The sequence below is a fragment of the Heterodontus francisci genome, unplaced genomic scaffold (assembly GCF_036365525.1).
Source record: "Heterodontus francisci isolate sHetFra1 unplaced genomic scaffold, sHetFra1.hap1 HAP1_SCAFFOLD_926, whole genome shotgun sequence".
Lineage (NCBI taxonomy): Eukaryota > Metazoa > Chordata > Chondrichthyes > Heterodontiformes > Heterodontidae > Heterodontus > Heterodontus francisci.
The window spans coordinates 967-18,566 of NW_027141407.1; the positions used below are offsets into that span (position 1 = coordinate 967).

General features: G+C 49.9%; 1 protein-coding gene across 1 annotated transcript; it reads left to right on the forward strand.

The window, feature by feature from the left end:
- The first annotated feature begins 3,757 nt into the window (after positions 1–3,757).
- LOC137363348 (calpain-1 catalytic subunit-like) lies at positions 3,758–14,615 on the forward strand. The gene is made up of 7 exons (XM_068027206.1): positions 3,758–3,855; positions 6,434–6,498; positions 7,459–7,527; positions 12,929–13,007; positions 13,710–13,829; positions 14,017–14,075; positions 14,185–14,615. The coding sequence occupies exons 2-7, from the start codon at positions 6,481–6,483 to the stop codon at positions 14,206–14,208; spliced, it is 369 nt and encodes a 122-aa protein (XP_067883307.1). The 5' UTR covers positions 3,758–3,855; positions 6,434–6,480; the 3' UTR covers positions 14,209–14,615.
- The last annotated feature ends 2,985 nt before the right edge of the window (positions 14,616–17,600 follow it).

The window sequence follows — 17,600 nt, forward strand, 5'->3', positions numbered from 1 at the left end:
CAGTATGGCCCCTTCCCGAGTTGGACTATTTACATACTGCTCCAGAAAACCCTCCTGGATGCTCCTTACAAATTCTGCTCCATCTGGACCTCTAACATTAAGTGAATCCCAGTCAATGTTGGGAAAATTAAAATCTCCTATCACCACCACCCTGTTGCTCCTACATCTTTCCATAATCTGTTTACATATTTGTACCTCTATCTCATGCTCGCTGTTGGGAGGCCTGTAGTACAGCCCCAACATTGTTACCGCACCCTTCCTATTTCTGAGTTCTGCCCATATTGCCTCACTGCTCGAGTCCTCCATAGTGCCTTCCTTCAGCACAGCTGTGATATCCTCTTTGACCAGTAATGCAACTCCTCCACCCCTTTTACCTCCCTCTCTATCCCAACTGAAACATCGATATCCTGGGATATTTAGTTGCCAATCATGCCCTTCCCTTAACCAAGTCTCAGTAAAAGCAATAACATCATACTCCCAGGTACTAATCCAAGCCCTAAGTTCATCTGCCTTACCTACTACACTTCTTGCATTAAAACAAATGCACCTCAGACCACCAGTCCCTTTATATTCATCATCTGCTCCCTGCCTGTTCTTCCCCTTAGTCACACTGACTTCATTATCTAGTTCCTTACAGGCTTTAGTTACTACCTCCTTACTCTCCACTGACCTCATTTGGTTCCCATCCCCCTGCCACATTAGTTTAAACCCTCCCCAACAGCGTTAGCAAAAGCACCCCCAAGGACATTGGTTCCAGTCCGGCCCAGGTGTAGACCATCGAATTTGTAATAGTCCCACCTCCCCCAGAACCGGTCCCAATGTCCCAAAAATCTGAACCCCTCCCTCCTGCACCATCTCTCAAGCCACGCATTCATCCTGACTATTCTTTCATTTCTACTCTGACTATCACGTGGCACTGGTAGCAATCCTGAGATTACTGCCTCTGAGGCCCTACTTTTTAACTTGGCTCCTAACTCCCTAAATTCTGCTTGTAGGACCTCATCCCGTTTTTTACCTATATCATTGGTGCCTATGTGCACAACGACAACTGGCTGTTCACCCTCCCCCTTCAGAATGTTCTGCAGCCGATCTGAGACATCCCTGACCCGTGCACCTGGGAGGCAACATACCATTCGGGAGTCTCGTTTTCGACCACAGAACCGCCTATCTACTCCCCTTACAATCGAATCCCCTATGACTATAGCCCTTCCACTCTTTTTCCCGCCCTTCCGAACAGCAGAGCCAGCCACGGTGCCATGAACCTGGCTACTGCTGCCTTCCCCTGGTGAGCCATCTCCCTCAGCAGTATCCAAAACGGTATACCTGTTGTGGAGGGAGATGACCGCAGGGGACACCTGCGCTGCCTTCCTGCTCTTTCTCTGCCTTTTGGTCACCCATTCCCTTTCTCCCTCAGCAATCCTAATCTGCGGTGTGACCAATTCACTAAACGTGCTATCCACGACCTCCTCAGCATCGCGGATGCTCCAAAGTGAGTCCATCCGCAGCTCCAGAGCCGTCATGCGGTCTAACAAGAGCTGCAGCTGGACACACTTCCTGCACGTGAAGGAGTCAGGGACATCAGCCATGTCCCTGAGCTCCCACATTGAGCAAGAGGAGCATGTCACGGGTCTGAGATCTCCTGCCATTTTTAATCTTAAGCTTAAACTTAGTTAAATGAAAAAGGAACTAAAAGTTTTTAACTAATCACACGATAAAACAAAAAGAGAAATAGAAAAAGCCTTACCTTATCTACACACCACCGAGTCCTTTTTTTTGGTTAGAGGAGGAGGGCGGGTGGGAGACAATACAGGTGTAGTGTCTCGGGTTCAGAAACGGCCCAAATATATAGGGATTTACTTACCCAGCAGCCCCCTGGTCTCCGCCGAAAACAAAAGGAAATTAAGTTTACTTTAAACTGACCTTCCCAGCTGCTCACTCGCTCGCACTCTCTGCTCCCGAAAAAGCTGCTGCAATGAAGAGGAGGGGAGATGGGGGAGAGGAGCAGAGAGGAGGGGAGGAAGAAGAGGGAGGGGAGGGAGAGGAGGGGAGGGGAGTGAGAGGAGGGGAGTGAGAGGAGGGGAGGGGAGTGAGAGGAAGGGAGGGTAGGGGAGAGGAGGGGAGGGAGAGGAGGCTTTTGGGGGCAGGTTTTTATCCTTGGTGTTTCGGGGCAGATTATTTTGGTATTCGGGTCTGGGGAAGTTTCTTTCTGCGTTAGGCTTTTGGAATGAGGTTCTTGGGGCGGGAACACAGGAACAGGAGGAGGCCATTCAGCCCCTCCATCCTGTAACTAAGGAGGATTGGGAGATTATTGCCATTTCCTCCTCAATTTTCACCCTTAATTCCCTCAGTATCCTGGGTTTAGGGAGTTAGTTTTTGGGATGTGGGTTTTTTTGGGATGGGTTTTTTTTTGCAATATGGTGTTTTTGGGATTGGGTTTTTTTGGGATGGGTTTTTTTGGGATGGTTTTTTTTGCAATCTGGGGTTTTTGGGATTTGGGTTTTTTTGGGATGGGTTTTTTTTGACGTGGGGTTTTTGGGATGGGTTTTTTTTTGCAATATAGGGTTTTTGGGATGTGGGTTTTTTTGGGATGGTTTATTTTTGATGTGGGTTTTTCTGGGATGTGGGGTTTTTTATTGACGTGGGGTTTTTGGGATGTGGGTTTTTTTGGATGTGGGTTTTTCTGGGATGTGGGGTTTTTTATTGACGTGGGCTTTTTGGGATGTGGGTTTTTTTGGGATGGGTTTTTTTTGATGTGGGTTTTTCTGGGATGTGGGGTTTTTTTTCGACGTGGGTTTTTTGGGATGTGGGTTTTTTTGGGTTGGGTTTTTTTTGACGTGGGGTTTTTTTTCGACGTGGGTTTTTTGGGATGTGGGTTTTTTTGGGTTGGGTTTTTTTTGACGTGGGCTTTTTTTTTTCGACGTGGGTTTTTTGGGATGTGGGTTTTTTTGGGATGGGTTTTTTTTGACGTAGGTTTTTTTTTCGACGTGGGTTTTTTGGGATGGGGTTTTTTTGAAGTGGGGGTTTTTTTGACGTGGGGTTTTTTTGACGTGGGGTTTTTTTGACGTGGGGTTTTTTTGACGTGGGGTTTTTTTGACGTGGGGTCTTTTTGACGTGGGGTCTTTTTGACGTGGGGTCTTTTTGACGTGGGGTCTTTTTGACGTGGGGTTTTTTTTGACGTGGGGGTTTTTTTGACGTGGGGGTTTTTTTGACGTGGGTTTTTTTTCGACGTGGGGTTTTTTTGACGTGGGGTTTTTTTGACGTGGGGTTTTTTTGACGTGGGGTCTTTTTGACGTGGGGTCTTTTTGACGTGGGGTTTTTTTTGACGTGGGGGTTTTTTTGACGTGGGGGTTTTTTTGACGTGGGTTTTTTTTCGACGTGGGTATTTTGGGATGTGGGTTTTTTGGATGGGTTTTTTTTTGACGTGGGGTTTTTGGGATGTGGGGTTTTTTTTCGACGTGGGTTTTTTGGGATGTGGGTTTTTTTGGGATGGGTTTTTTTTTCGACGTGGGGTTTTTGGGATGTGGCTTTTTTTGGGATGGTTTTTTTTTGACGGGTTTTTGGGATGTGGGTTTTTTTTTGAGATGGGTTTTTTTTTGACGTGGGGTTTTTGGGATGAGTTTTTTTGGCAATATGGGGTTTTTGGGATGTGGGTTTTTTTGGGATGGTTTTTTTTTTGACGTGGGGTTTTTGGGATGTGGGTTTTTTTGGGATGGTTTTTTTTTCACGTGGGCTTTTTGAGGTTGGAGGTTTGAGCGTAAATTGATTCCAGACTGAAACCGAGCTTTTCTCTCTCTCAGGGGGAGGAGATTTCAGTTTTCTCTCTACAGAGAATTCTAAATAAAGTGGTATCGAGTCGTAAGTATCTGAATCATCAGGATGAGGGGAGGGGTAAATGTCCAGAGCAGGGGGGTGGGGAGGGGGGGGTAAATGCCCAGAGCGGGGGGGGGTGTGGGGGTAAATGCCCAGAGCAGGGGGGTGGGAGGGGGTAAATGCCCAGAGCAGGGGGGGGGGAGTGGGGGATAAATGCCCAGAGCAGGGGGGGAGTGGGTGGTAAATGCCCAGAGCGGGGGGGGGGGGGGGGGGGGAGTGGGGGTTAAATGCCCAAAGCAGTGGGGGGGGGGGGGGGGTAAAGGCCCAGAGCAGTGGGGGGAGGGGTAAATGCCCAAAGCAGTGGGGAGAGGAGGGGTAAATGCCCAGAGCAGTCGGGGGAGGGGTAAATGCCCAAAGCAGTGGGGAGGGGAGGGGTAAATGCCCAGAGCAGTGGGGGGAGGAGGGGTAAATGCCCAGAGCAGTGGGGGAGGGGTAAATGCCCAAAGCAGTGGGGAGAGGAGGGGTAAATGCCCAGAGCAGTGGGGGTGGGGTAAATGCCCAAAGCAGTGGGGAGAGGAGGGGTAAATGCCCAGAGCAGTGGGGGGAGGGGTAAATGCCCAGAGCCGTATGGGGGTAAAAACCGGATCATCGGGGATTAGTATCTGGATCGTCGGGGGTTAGCACCCGGATTATCTGGGGGTTAGTACCCGGATCGTCGGGGGTTAGTACCCGGATCATAAGAGGGTTAGTACCCGGATCATAAGGGGGTGAGTACCCGGATCGTCGGGGGATGAGTACCCAGATCATCCAGGGGGTGAGTACCCGGATCGTCCGGGGATGAGGAGATAGAGGAAAAGGAAGGGAACAGTAAACCTGTGTCTTGTGTACTGACACCGTATTGGGTTTCTCTCTGTACTGACACCGTATTGTGTTTCCTGTACTGACACCCTATATTGTTTCTCTCTGTACTGACACCCTATTGTGTTTCTCTCTGTACTGACAGCGTATTGTGTTTCTCTCTGGACAGACAGCGTGTTGTGTTTCTCTCTGTACTGACACCCTATTGTGTTTCTCTCTGTACTGACACCCTATTGTGTTTCTCTCTGTACTGACAGCGTATTGTGTTTCTCTCTGTACTGACAGCGTATTGTGTTTCTCTCTGTACTGACACCCTATTGTGTTTCTCTCTGTACTGACACCCTATTGTGTTTCTCTCTGTACTGACACCCTATTGTGTTTCTCTCTGTACTGACACCCTATTGTGTTTCTCTCTGTACTGACAGCGTATTGTGTTTCTCTCTGGACTGACAGCGTGTTGTGTTTCTCTCTGGACTGACACCCTATTGTGTTTCTCTCTGTACTGACAGCGTATTGTGTTTCTCTCTGTACTGACACCCTATTGTGTTTCTCTCTGTACTGACATCGTATTGTGTTTCTCTCTGTACTGACAGCGTATTGTGTTTCTCTCTGTACTGACACCCTATTGTGTTTCTCTCTCTACTGACACCCTATTGTGTTTCTCTCTGTACTGACACCCTATTGTGTTTCTCTCTGTACTGACAGCGTGTTGTGTTTCTCTCTGTACTGACACCCTATTGTGTTTCTCTCTGTACTGACACCCTATTGTGTTTCTCTCTGTACTGACACCCTATTGTGTTTCTCTCTGTACTGACACCCTATTGTGTTTCTCTCTGTACTGACACCCTATTGTGTTTCTCTCTGTACTGACAGCGTATTGTGTTTCTCTCTGTACTGACAGCGTGTTGTGTTTCTCTCTGTACTGACACCCTATTGTGTTTCTCTCTGTACTGACACTCTATTGTGTTTCTCTCTGTACTGACACTGTATTGTGTTTCTCTCTGTACTGACTGCATTTTGTGTTTCTCTCTGTACTGACACCATATTGTGTTTGTCTCTGTACTGACACCCTATTCTGTTTCTCTCTGTACTGACACCGTATTGTGTTTCACTCTGTACTGACACCGTATTGTGTTTCTCTCTGTACTGACACCCTATTCTGTTTCTCTCTGTACTGACACCATATTGTGTTTGTCTCTGTACTGACAGCCTATTCTGTTTCTCTCTGTACTGACACCAAATTGTGTTTCTCTCTGTACTGACACCGTATTGTGTTTCTCTCTGTACTGACACCCTATTCTGTTTCTCTCTGTACTGACAGCGTATTGTGTTTGTCTCTGTACTGACACCCTATTCTGTTTCTCTCTGTACTGACACCGTATTGTGTTTCACTCTGTACTGACACCGTATTGTGTTTCTCTCTGTACTGACACCCTATTCTGTTTCTCTCTGTACTGACACCATATTGTGTTTGTCTCTGTACTGACAGCCTATTCTGTTTCTCTCTGTACTGACACCAAATTGTGTTTCACTCTGTACTGACACCGTATTGTGTTTCACTCTGTACTGACACCGTATTGTGTTTCTCTCTGTACTGACAGCGTATTGTGTTTGTCTCTGTACTGACACCCTATTCTGTTTCTCTCTGTACTGACACCGTATTGTGTTTCACTCTGTACTGACACCGTATTGTGTTTCTCTCTGTACTGACAGCGTATTGTGTTTGTCTCTGTACTGACACCATGCTGCATACTTTCACTTTTAGGCTCAGACATTAAAACTGATGGATTTGGCCTGGAGACCTGTCGCAACATGGTGAACCTCATGGATGTATCCTTAACGTATTCGACTGAATGGCCTCCTCCTGTTCTCGTGTAAAAGGCTCGAGGGGCTGAATGGCCTCCTCCGGTTCCTGTGGAAAAGGCTCGAGGGGCTGAATGGCCTCCTCCTGATACTGTGTAACAGGATCGAGGGGCTGAATGGCCTCCTCCGGTTCCTGTGCAACAGGATCGAGGGGCTGAAGGGCCTCCTCCGGTTCCTGTGTAACAGGATAGAGAGGCTGAATGGCCTCCTCCTGTTCCTGTGTAAGAGGCTCGAGGGGCTGAATGGCCTCCTCCTGTTTCTGTGTAACAGGATCGAGGGGCTGAATGGCCTCCTCCGGTTCCTGTGTAACAGGATCGAGGGGCTGAATGGTCTCCTCCTGTTCCTGTGTAACAGGATCGAGGGGCTGAATGGCCTCCTCCTGTTCCTGTGTAACAGGATCGAGGGGCTGAATGGCCTCCTCCTGTTCCTGTGTTACAGGATCGAGAGGCTGAATGGCCTCCTCCTGTTTCTGTGTAACAGGATCGAGGGGCTGAATGGCCTCCTCCGGTTCCTGTGTAACAGGATCGAGGGGCTGAATGGTCTCCTCCTGTTCCTGTGTAACAGGATCGAGGGGCTGAATGGCCTCCTCCTGTTCCTGTGTAACAGGATCGAGGGGCTGAATGGTCTCCTCCTGTTCCTGTGTAACAGGATCGAGGGGCTGAATGGCCTCCTCCTGTTCCTGTGTAACAGGATCGAGGGGCTGAATGGCCTCCTCCTGTTCCTGTGTTACAGGATCGAGAGGCTGAATGGCCTCCTCCTGTTCCTGTGTAAGAGGCTCGAGGGGGCTGAATGGCCTCCTCCGGTTCCTGTGTAACAGGATCGAGGGGCTGAATGGCCTCCTCCTGATACTGTGGGACAGGCCTGTGGGCTCTTCCTGTTATTACATTCCCTGCCACAATCTGGTTTCCTTAACTGACTGATTATCAGAAAGATGGAAATGGGAAACTTGGACTGGTGGAGTTTAAGAAACTTTGGGATAAGGTTCAAAAGTTCCTGGTAAGGAATTTGTGATCAGAATCTATCTGAAATCTCTACTCGGGGTTCAGGAGTTTTGAACAACAACAAAATATTTATCGAGCTCCAAGGTGCTTGTCAGGAACATTATAAAACAAAGTCTGACACCAAGACATATAAGGAGATATTAGATCAGGTGACCAAAGGTTTGGTCAAAGAAGTAGATTTTAAGGAGTGTTTTAAAGGAGGAAAGTGAGGTGGAGAGGTTTAGGGAGGGAATTCCAGAGCTCAGGACCCAGGCAGCTGAAGGCAGGATTGCCAATGGTGGAGTGATGGATATCGGGGGATGGACAAGGTGGCAGAATTAGAGGAATGCTGATATCTCAGAGGGTTGTGGGATTGGAGGAGATTACAGAGATAGGGAGGGGGCGAGACCATGAAGGCATTTCAAAACAAATCTAGTCCTGGCTTAACCGGGAGCCAGTGTAGGTCAGTGAGTACAGGGGTGATAGGGGAACGGGACTTGGTGTGTTAATGTAGGACAGTGAGTACAGGGGTGATGGGGGAACGGGACTTGGTGTGTGTTAATGTAGGTCAGTGAGTACAGGGGTGATAGGGGAACGGGACTTGGTGTGTTAATGTAGGACAGTGAGTACAGGGGTGATAGGGGAATGGGACTTGGTGTGTGTTAATGTAGGTCAGTGAGGACAGGGGTGATAGGGGAATGGGACTTGGTGTGTGTTAATGTAGGTCAGTGAGTACAGGGGTGATAGGGGAATGGGACTTGGTGTGTGTTAATGTAGGTCAGTGAGGACAGGGGTGATAGGGGAATGGGACTTGGTGTGTGTTAATGTAGGTCAGTGAGTGCAGGGGTGATAGGGGAATGGGACTTGGTGTGTTAATGTAGATCAGTGAGTACAGGGGTGATGGGGGAACGGGACTTGGTGTGTGTTAATGTAGGTCAGTGAGTACAGGGGTGATAGGGGAACGGGACTTGGTGTGTTAATGTAGATCAGTGAGTACAGGGGTGATGGGGGAATGGGACTTGGTGTGTGTTAATGTAGGTCAGTGAGTACAGGGATGATAGGGGAACGGGACTTGGTGTGTTAATGTAGGACAGTGAGTACAGGGGTGATAGGGGAACGGGACTTGGTGTGTTAATGTAGGACAGTGAGTACAGGGGTGATGGGGGAATGGGACTTGGTGTGTGTTAATGTAGGTCAGTGAGGACAGGGGTGATAGGGGAATGGGACTTGGTGTGTGTTAATGTAGGTCAGTGAGTGCAGGGGTGATAGGGGAATGGGACTTGGTGTGTTAATGTAGATCAGTGAGTACAGGGGTGATAGGGGAACGGGACTTGGTGTGTTAATGTAGATCAGTGAGTACAGGGGTGATAGGGGAATGGGACTTGGTGTGTGTTAATGTAGGTCAGTGAGTACAGGGTTGATGGGGGAATGGGACTTGGTGTGTGTTAATGTCGGTCAGTGAGGACAGGGGTGATAGGGGAATGGGACTTGGTGTGTGTTAATGTAGGTCAGTGAGTACAGGGTTGATGGGGGAATGGAACTTGGTGTGTGTTAATGTCGGTCAGTGAGGACAGGGGTGATAGGGGAATGGGACTTGGTGTGTGTTAATGTAGGACAGTGAGTACAGGGGTGATAGGGGAATGGGACTTGGTGTGTGTTAATGTAGGTCAGTGAGTACAGGGTTGATGGGGGAATGGGACTTGGTGTGTGTTAATGTCGGTCAGTGAGGACAGGGGTGATAGGGGAATGGGACTTGGTGTGTGTTAATGTAGGACAGTGAGTACAGGGGTGATAGGGGAATGGGACTTGGTGTGTGTTAATGTAGGTCAGTGAGGACAGGGGTGATAGGGGAATGGGACTTGGTGTGTGTTAATGTAGGTCAGTGAGTACAGGGGTGATAGGGGAATGGGACTTGGTGTGTGTTAATGTAGGTCAGTGAGTACAGGGGTGATAGGGGAATGGGACTTGGTGTGTTAATGTAGGACAGTGAGTACAGGGGTGATAGGGGAACGGGACTTGGTGTGTTAATGTAGGACAGTGAGTACAGGGGTGATAGGGGAACGGGACTTGGTGTGTTAATGTAGGACAGTGAGTACAGGGGTGATAGGGGAACGGGACTTGGTGTGTTAATGTAGATCAGTGAGTACAGGGGTGATAGGGGAATGGGACTTGGTGTGTTAATGTAGGACAGTGAGTACAGGGGTGATAGGGGAACGGGACTTGGTGTGTGTTAATGTAGGACAGTGAGTGCAGGGGTGATGGGGGAACGGGACTTGGTGTGTGTTAATGTAGATCAGTGAGTACAGGGGTGATAGGGGAACGGGACTTGGTGTGTTAATGTAGATCAGTGAGTACAGGGGTGATAGAGGAATGGGACTTGGTGTGTGTTAATGTAGGACAGTGAGTACAGGGGTGATAGGGGAACGGGACTTGGTGTGTGTTAATGTAGGACAGTGAGTGCAGGGGTGATGGGGGAACGGGACTTGGTGTGTGTTAATGTAGGTCAGTGATTACAGGGGTGATGGGGGAACGGGACTTGGTGTGTGTTAATGTAGGTCAGTGAGTACAGGGGTGATGGGGGAACGGGACTTGGTGTGTGTTAATGTAGGTCAGTGAGTACAGGGTTGATAGAGGAACGGGACTTGGTGTGTGTTAATGTAGGTCAGTGAGTACAGGGGTGATGGGGGAACGGGACTTGGTGTGTGTTAATGTAGGAGAGTGAGTACAGGGGTGATGGGGGAACGGGACGCTGTGTGTTAATGTAGGTCAGTGAGTACAGGGGTGATAGGGGAATGGGACTTGGTGTGTGTTAATGTAGGTCAGTGAGGACAGGGGTGATAGGGGAATGGGACTTGGTGTGTGTTAATGTAGGTCAGTGAGTGCAGGGGTGATAGGGGAATGGGACTTGGTGTGTGTTAATGTAGGTCAGTGAGTACAGGGGTGATAGGGGAATGGGACTTGGTGTGTTAATGTAGATCAGTGAGTACAGGGGTGATAGGGGAACGGGACTTGGTGTGTGTTAATGTAGGTCAGTGAGGACAGGGGTGATAGAGGAATGGGACTTGGTGTGTGTTAATGTAGGACAGTGAGTACAGGGGTGATAGGGGAACGGGACTTGGTGTGTTAATGTAGGTCAGTGAGTACAGGGGTGACGGGAATGGGACTTGGTGTGTGTTAATGTAGATCAGTGAGTGCAGGGGTGATAGAGGAATGGGACTTGGTGTGTGTTAATGTAGGACAGTGAGTACAGGGGTGATAGGGGAACGGGACTTGGTGTGTTAATGTAGGTCAGTGAGTACAGGGGTGACAGGGGAATGGGACTTGGTGTGTGTTAATGTAGGTCAGTGAGTACAGGGGTGATAGAGGAATGGGACTTGGTGTGTGTTAATGTAGGACAGTGAGTACAGGGGTGATAGGGGAACGGGACTTGGTGTGTTAATGTAGGTCAGTGAGTACAGGGGTGATAGGGGAATGGGACTTGGTGTGTGTTAATGTAGGTCAGTGAGTACAGGGGTGATAGAGGAATGGGACTTGGTGTGTGTTAATGTAGGACAGTGAGTACAGGGGTGATAGGGGAACGGGACTTGGTGTGTTAATGTAGGTCAGTGAGTACAGGGGTGACAGGGGAATGGGACTTGGTGTGTTAATGTAGATCAGTGAGTGCAGGGGTGATAGGGGAACGGGACTTGGTGTGTTAATGTAGATCAGTGAGTACAGGGGTGATAGGGGAACGGGACTTGGTGTGTTAATGTAGATCAGTGAGTACAGGGGTGATAGAGGAATGGGACTTGGTGTGTGTTAATGTAGGACAGTGAGTACAGGGGTGATAGGGGAACGGGACTTGGTGTGTGTTAATGTAGATCAGTGAGTACAGGGGTGATAGGGGAATGGGACTTGGTGTGTGTTAATGTAGGTCAGTGAGTACAGGGGTGATAGGGGAATGGGACTTGGTGTGTGTTAATGTAGGACAGTGAGTACAGGGGTGATAGGGGAATGGGACTTGGTGTGTTAATGTAGATCAGTGAGTGCAGGGGTGATAGGGGAACGGGACTTGGTGTGTTAATGTAGATCAGTGAGTACAGGGGTGATAGGGGAACGGGACTTGGTGTGTTAATGTAGATCAGTGAGTACAGGGGTGATAGGGGAACGGGACTTGGTGTGTGTTAATGTCCGTCAGTGAGTACAGGGGTGATAGGGGAACGGGACTTGGTGTGTGTTAATGTAGGACAGTGAGTACAGGGGTGATAGGGGAACGGGACTTGGTGTGTGTTAATGTAGGACAGTGAGTGCAGGGGTGATGGGGGAACGGGACTTGGTGTGTGTTAATGTAGGTCAGTGATTACAGGGGTGATGGGGGAACGGGACTTGGTGTGTGTTAATGTAGGTCAGTGAGTACAGGGGTGATGGGGGAACGGGACTTGGTGTGTGTTAATGTAGGTCAGTGAGTACAGGGTTGATAGAGGAACGGGACTTGGTGTGTGTTAATGTAGGTCAGTGAGTACAGGGGTGATGGGGGAACGGGACTTGGTGTGTGTTAATGTAGGAGAGTGAGTACAGGGGTGATAGGGGAACGGGATTCGGTGTGTGTTAATGTAGGTCAGTGAGTACAGGGGTGATGGGGGAACGGGACGCTGTGTGTGTTAATGTAGGTCAGTGAGTACAGGGGTGATAGAGGAACGGGACTTGGTGCGGGTTAAGACAAGGGCGGTCGAGTTTTTGATGCCCTCAAGTTTATGGAGGGTGGAAGGTAGGAGACCAGCGAGGAAGGGTAAAGCGTTTCGGCAGCAGCTGCGCTGAGGCAGGGCCAGAGTTATGTGGGGTGTTACTTGGTCGAGGTCACGGGTTTGGAAGGTGCTGTCTGAGGAGCCTTGGTGCATTGCTGCAGTGCATCTTTATAGATGGTACACACTGCTGCCACTGTACGTCGGTGTTCGAGGGAGTGAATGTTTGTAGATGGGGTGCCAATCCAGCGGGCTGCTTTGTCCTGGATGGTGTCGAGCTTCTTGAGTGTTGTTGGAGCTGCACCCATCCAGGCAAGTGGAGAGTATTCCATCACACTCCTGACTTGTGCCTTGTAGATGGTGGACAGGCTTTGGGGAGTCAGGAGATGAGTTACTCGCCTCAGGATTCCTAGCCTCTGACCTGCTCTTGTAGCCATGGTATTTATATGGCTACTCCAGTTCAGTTTCTGGTCAATGGTAACCCCTAGGATGTTGATAGTGGGGGATTCAGCGATGGTAATGCTATTGAATGTCAAGGGGAGATGGTTAGATGCTGTCTTTAGAAAAAGTCTTGTCAACGTCAATGTGAAAAGAATATTGATAGAGATATCAGCGATGTGGACTCTATGGGTTAGTGAGAGGTTACAAAGTTATTGGTATTTCCAATAACAACGTTTCCTTTGTTAATTTTTACAGAAAATCTACAAGAAGAATGATTTGGACCAGTCCGGCACCATGAGTTCTAGTGAGATGCGAGTTGCTGTGGAGGAAGCTGGTGAGAATCCCTCTGGATCACAGGGAAGACAACAGGAGGAGGCCATTCAGCCCCTCGATCCTGTCACACAGTAACAGGAGGAGGCCATTCAGCCCCTCGATCCTGTCACACAGGAACAGGAGGCCGCCATTCAGCCCCTCGAGCCTGTCACACAGGAACAGGAGGCCATTGAGCCCCTCGAGCCTGTCACACAGGAACAGGAGGAGGCCATTCAGCCCCTCAATCCTGTCACACAGTAACAGGAGGCCATTCAGCCGCTCGATCCTGTGACACAGGAACAGGAGGAGGCCATTCAGCCCCTCGATCCTGTCACACAGGAACAGGAGGAGGCCATTCAGCCCCTCGAGCCTGTCACACAGGAACAGGAGGAGGCCATTCAGCCCCTCGATCCTGTTACACAGTAACAGGAGGAGGCCATTCAGCCCCTCGATCCTGTCACACAGGAACAGGAGGAGGCCATTCAGCCCCTCGAGCCTGTCACACAGGAACAGGAGGAGGCCATTCAGCCCCTCGATCCTGTCACACAGGAACAGGAGGAGGCCATTCAGCCCCTCGATCCTGTCACACAGGAACAGGAGGAGGCCATTCAGCCCCTCGATCCTGTCACACAGTAACAGGAGGAGGCCATTCAGCCCATTGAGGAGGAGGTCAGGGCTGATCTCAGCCTAAGTTTGAGTTCTATCTGTCTTTCTGTCTCTCCAGGTTTTCACTTAAACAACCAGCTAACCCAGATCATCGTGGCTCGATATTCCGACACTGACGATCTCACGCTCGATTTCGACAACTTTGTGTCGTGTCTCATTCGTCTTGAAGCCGTCTTCAGTAAGTCCCAACCTGAATCCGAACGTCCTAAATTCCCCTCCACAGTACCAGTACTTCAGTAGTGTCCGGCTGCACCAGTGGGAGGGCAGTAGTTGGGTTTGGGCTCAGAGTTGGATTGGGGGGGTTCAAGTTGGGTTCAGGAATCGGTGTTTGGTCTTGGTGCTCACTGATCCTCTATCTCTTTTAGGAATGTTCAACAGCCTGCCCAAAGATGGAGAGGGGTTCGTTCAGCTCAGACTGTTCCAGGTAAGTGGGCAACGGAGAGATCACCGTCTGACCCCATCTCCCCACTGTGCCACCTCTCTATCACCCCAGCCCCACACTAACTCCCCTCTATCTCTCTCTCTCTCCACAGTGGCTCACCCTGGTCATGGGCTGATGAAATGCCGAGGATGATCGCTGGATCCGTGATTTCTGCTGGAGGGGCTGGAATGTAACTTTCGGAATCCATGTGGTCTCTGCTCTGTCTGAGGGACACTCACTCATGTGTCTGGAGTTTCTCTCTGTGCAGTGACAGCTCTGTGTTTGCAATCTCCTTCCCCCTCACTCCTGCTGTTCAGCTTCTCATCGGCACCAGTCACTAGATCGAGCAGCCAGTGCTCTGCTCAAAACTCCTCATTCTATCCAGTCACACCAGGCTGGGATCGACTGGACTGCTTTATAATGCTGCATGATTTTCAGGGTGCTTTCTGTGAGGCTCCTCTCCATGGGCTCTGGGCTCTGTCATTTTTAAAGGACCATTTAATGTTCTGAATTTAATAAAAACTGGTTGTAAAATCCAGCGTGGCATGGCATGGTGAGTGAATTATTGATATCTTATCTGGTCAGATTCTGCTGGTGGAGAGGGATTGACACAGGGAAATATTGAACATACAAACACATGAATTTGGAGCAGGAGTAGGCCACTCGGCCCATCGAGCCTGCTCCGCCATTCAATAAGTTCATGACTGAACTGATTACTCCACATTTCCACCTACCCCTGATAACCTTTCACCCCCTTTCTTATCAAGAATCTATCTACCTCTGCCTTAAAAATATTCAGAGACTCTGCTTCCACCGCCTTTTGAGGAAGAGAATTCCAAAGACTCTCAACCCTCAGAGAAAACATTTCTCCTCATCTCTGTCTTAAATGGGAAACCCTTGTTTTTAAACAGTGACCCCTAGTTCTAGATTCTCCCACAAGGGGAAACATCCTTTCCACATCCACCCTGTCAAGACCCCTCAGGATCTTATATGTTTCAATCAAGTCGCCTCTTACTCTTCTGAATTCCAGTGGATACAAGCCTAACTTGTCCAACCGTTCCTCATAAGACAGCCCGCCCATTCCAGGTATTAGTCTAGTAAACCTTCTCTGTACCGCCTCCAACGCATTTACATCCTTCCTTAAATAAGACCAGTACTGTACACAGTGCTCCAGATGTGGTCTCACCAATACCCTGTATAACCTCCCTACTTTTGTATTCAATTCCCCTCACGATAAACAATAACATTCTATTAACTTTCCTAATTACTTGCTGTACCTACATACTAACATTTTGTGATTCATGTTCAAGTTGGCTCCTGGGCTGTAAACTCCCTCGGAAGCTCCCTTGCTGTTCAACTCTATCCATGGTCATCTGCTCCCATTCCTAGTATTTTCTCCCCCAATCTACCCTCTTAAACTGTTTAAACTCCCCTGGCTCTTTAATCAGTTCATTTTAGCCCTAACTAAAAGCTAACAGTTAGTTTAGTGTATGTTTCCTGGGCCCACTGCCCTCCTCCAGCCACACCTGCTCTTTGTTTTCTCAATGAAACTGAAGAGAACAGCTGTCGATACTTTCATCTCTGATCCTGCTGTCTTCACCGCCCAGAGTGTCTGCAGCCACAGCGTGCGGTAAGTCCGATCCTGCTGTCTTCACCGCCCAGAGTGTCTGCAGCCACAGCGTGCGGTAAGTCCGATCCTGCTGTCTTCACCGCCCAGAGTGTCTGCAGCCACGGCGTGCGGTAAGTCCATTGAGGTGAAGAAGGAGGAGCGGGACCCGAGGGAAGACTTGAGAAAAGGTGCCCCGAACACCCAAAAAACCCACGAACAGCAACCCCCCCGGCCGCAACTTCAAAGCACCCGCGGGAGATGGCTCAGAGAGCATCTGCAGAGCACTGTCGGCAATGCTGCATGCCTTTATACAAACCACATCAAAAAACCCTTAGCGAATATAACCACCTTTGTAAGTCTGCCCAAAGATGCTTCACCTCCCGAAGAACGCGGATGAGCTTTCCGGACGTCGACGGTGGGAAATGAGGAAATGGCTTATTACCTGCACCCGCTTTCCCCCCACTTCCCCCCTTTCCACCCCCCACTTCCCCTTCCCCGCTCCACCCTCTCAGCTCACCCCCTCACAACCCCGTCCCAGCCCACCCCCCCTTGCACCATCTTCCCCTGCACCCCCCCCACCCCCTTACAGCCCCCTTCCCAGCTCCCCCTCGCACCCCCCTCCCTCTACCCCTCCCCCTCGCATCCCCTCCTCCCACCGGCACCATCCTACACCTGTGTAGGGGCCCCAACAACCCCACTGTCTTGTGGGTGTCTCGGGAGAGACCAAGGCTAAGGGAGTCAACCCTGACAGAAAATCCGGAGCGGAACCCTGAAGCTGGTCGTGTCACCTTTGGCATGTTTCCGGCAGTTCCTGCAACCACACCGGTGCCAAACGTCATGCTCTGCACTCCTTTGGACCCCACCAGGAAGGCCGAGAGGGCGGTTTTGACGACTGGGCAACTCTCAACCTCCATAAATCCGCCCAGGCATGCACCATGGAGAGGTCACTCCACAGTTGCCTGACTGCGACTGACACAACACGGAAGGCAGCAGTTACAGGTTATAAGTCCAGCTCAATTGGCGCAGAGATTGGGCACCACGGGTGGCCTTTGTCAGTGGGAGAGGTCATTGCACCTCACTGGACAGCTACTGCCCACCTCAAACCGGGCAGCCCCTGGTCAATAAGGTTCTGTCCTGCCACAGTCTACCTGCTTCAATTGGTGCTTGGAGCTCAGGGTCATTGCCCGAAAGGTGGACTGCAACACCGCACCAAACAGCACAACCAAAAAAGGAAAGAAGGTACCAGCCCTTCGCTTTGCAAGTTGGAACGTCAGAACTATGTGTCCTGGCCTGTCGGAAGACCTTACACAAATCAACAATTCTCGGAAGACCGCCATCATTAACAACAAGCTCAGTAGACTCAATGTAGACATTGCAGCACTTCAGGAGACTCACCTTCCCGCGAGTGGCTCTCTAGCAGAGCAAGACTACACCTTCTTCTGGCAGGGCAGGGATCCTGAAGAACCAAGACAGCATGGAGTGGGCTTCGCCATCAGAAACTCCTTGCTCAGCATGATAGAACCTCCCTCAAATGGCTCGGAACGCATACTGTCCATCCGACTGCTCACCACCTCTGGTCCAGTACACCTACTCAGCATCTATGCTCCAACACTCTGCTCCCCGCCTGAAGCTAAAGACCAGTTCTATGAGGAACTCCATAATATCATTAGCAGCATCCCCAACACCGAACACCTATTCCTGCTGGGCGACATTAATGCCAGGGTTGGGGCCGACCATGACTCATGGCCCTCCTGCCTTTGGCGCTATGGCGTTGGAAGGATAAATGAGAACGGGCAGAGACTGCTTGAGTTGTGTACCTATCATAACCTCTGCATCACCAACTCGTTCTTTCACACTAAACCCTGTCACCAGGTTTCATGGAGGCACCCAAGATCGCGTCGTTGGCACCAGCTAGACCT

Coding starts and splice junctions, on each gene's coding strand:
- LOC137363348 (XM_068027206.1), top strand. Junction 7,528..12,928: donor ATAAGGTTCAAAAGTTCCTG/GTAAGGAATTTG, acceptor TAATTTTTACAG/AAAATCTACAAGAAGAATGA. Junction 13,008..13,709: donor AGTTGCTGTGGAGGAAGCTG/GTGAGAATCCCT, acceptor CTGTCTCTCCAG/GTTTTCACTTAAACAACCAG.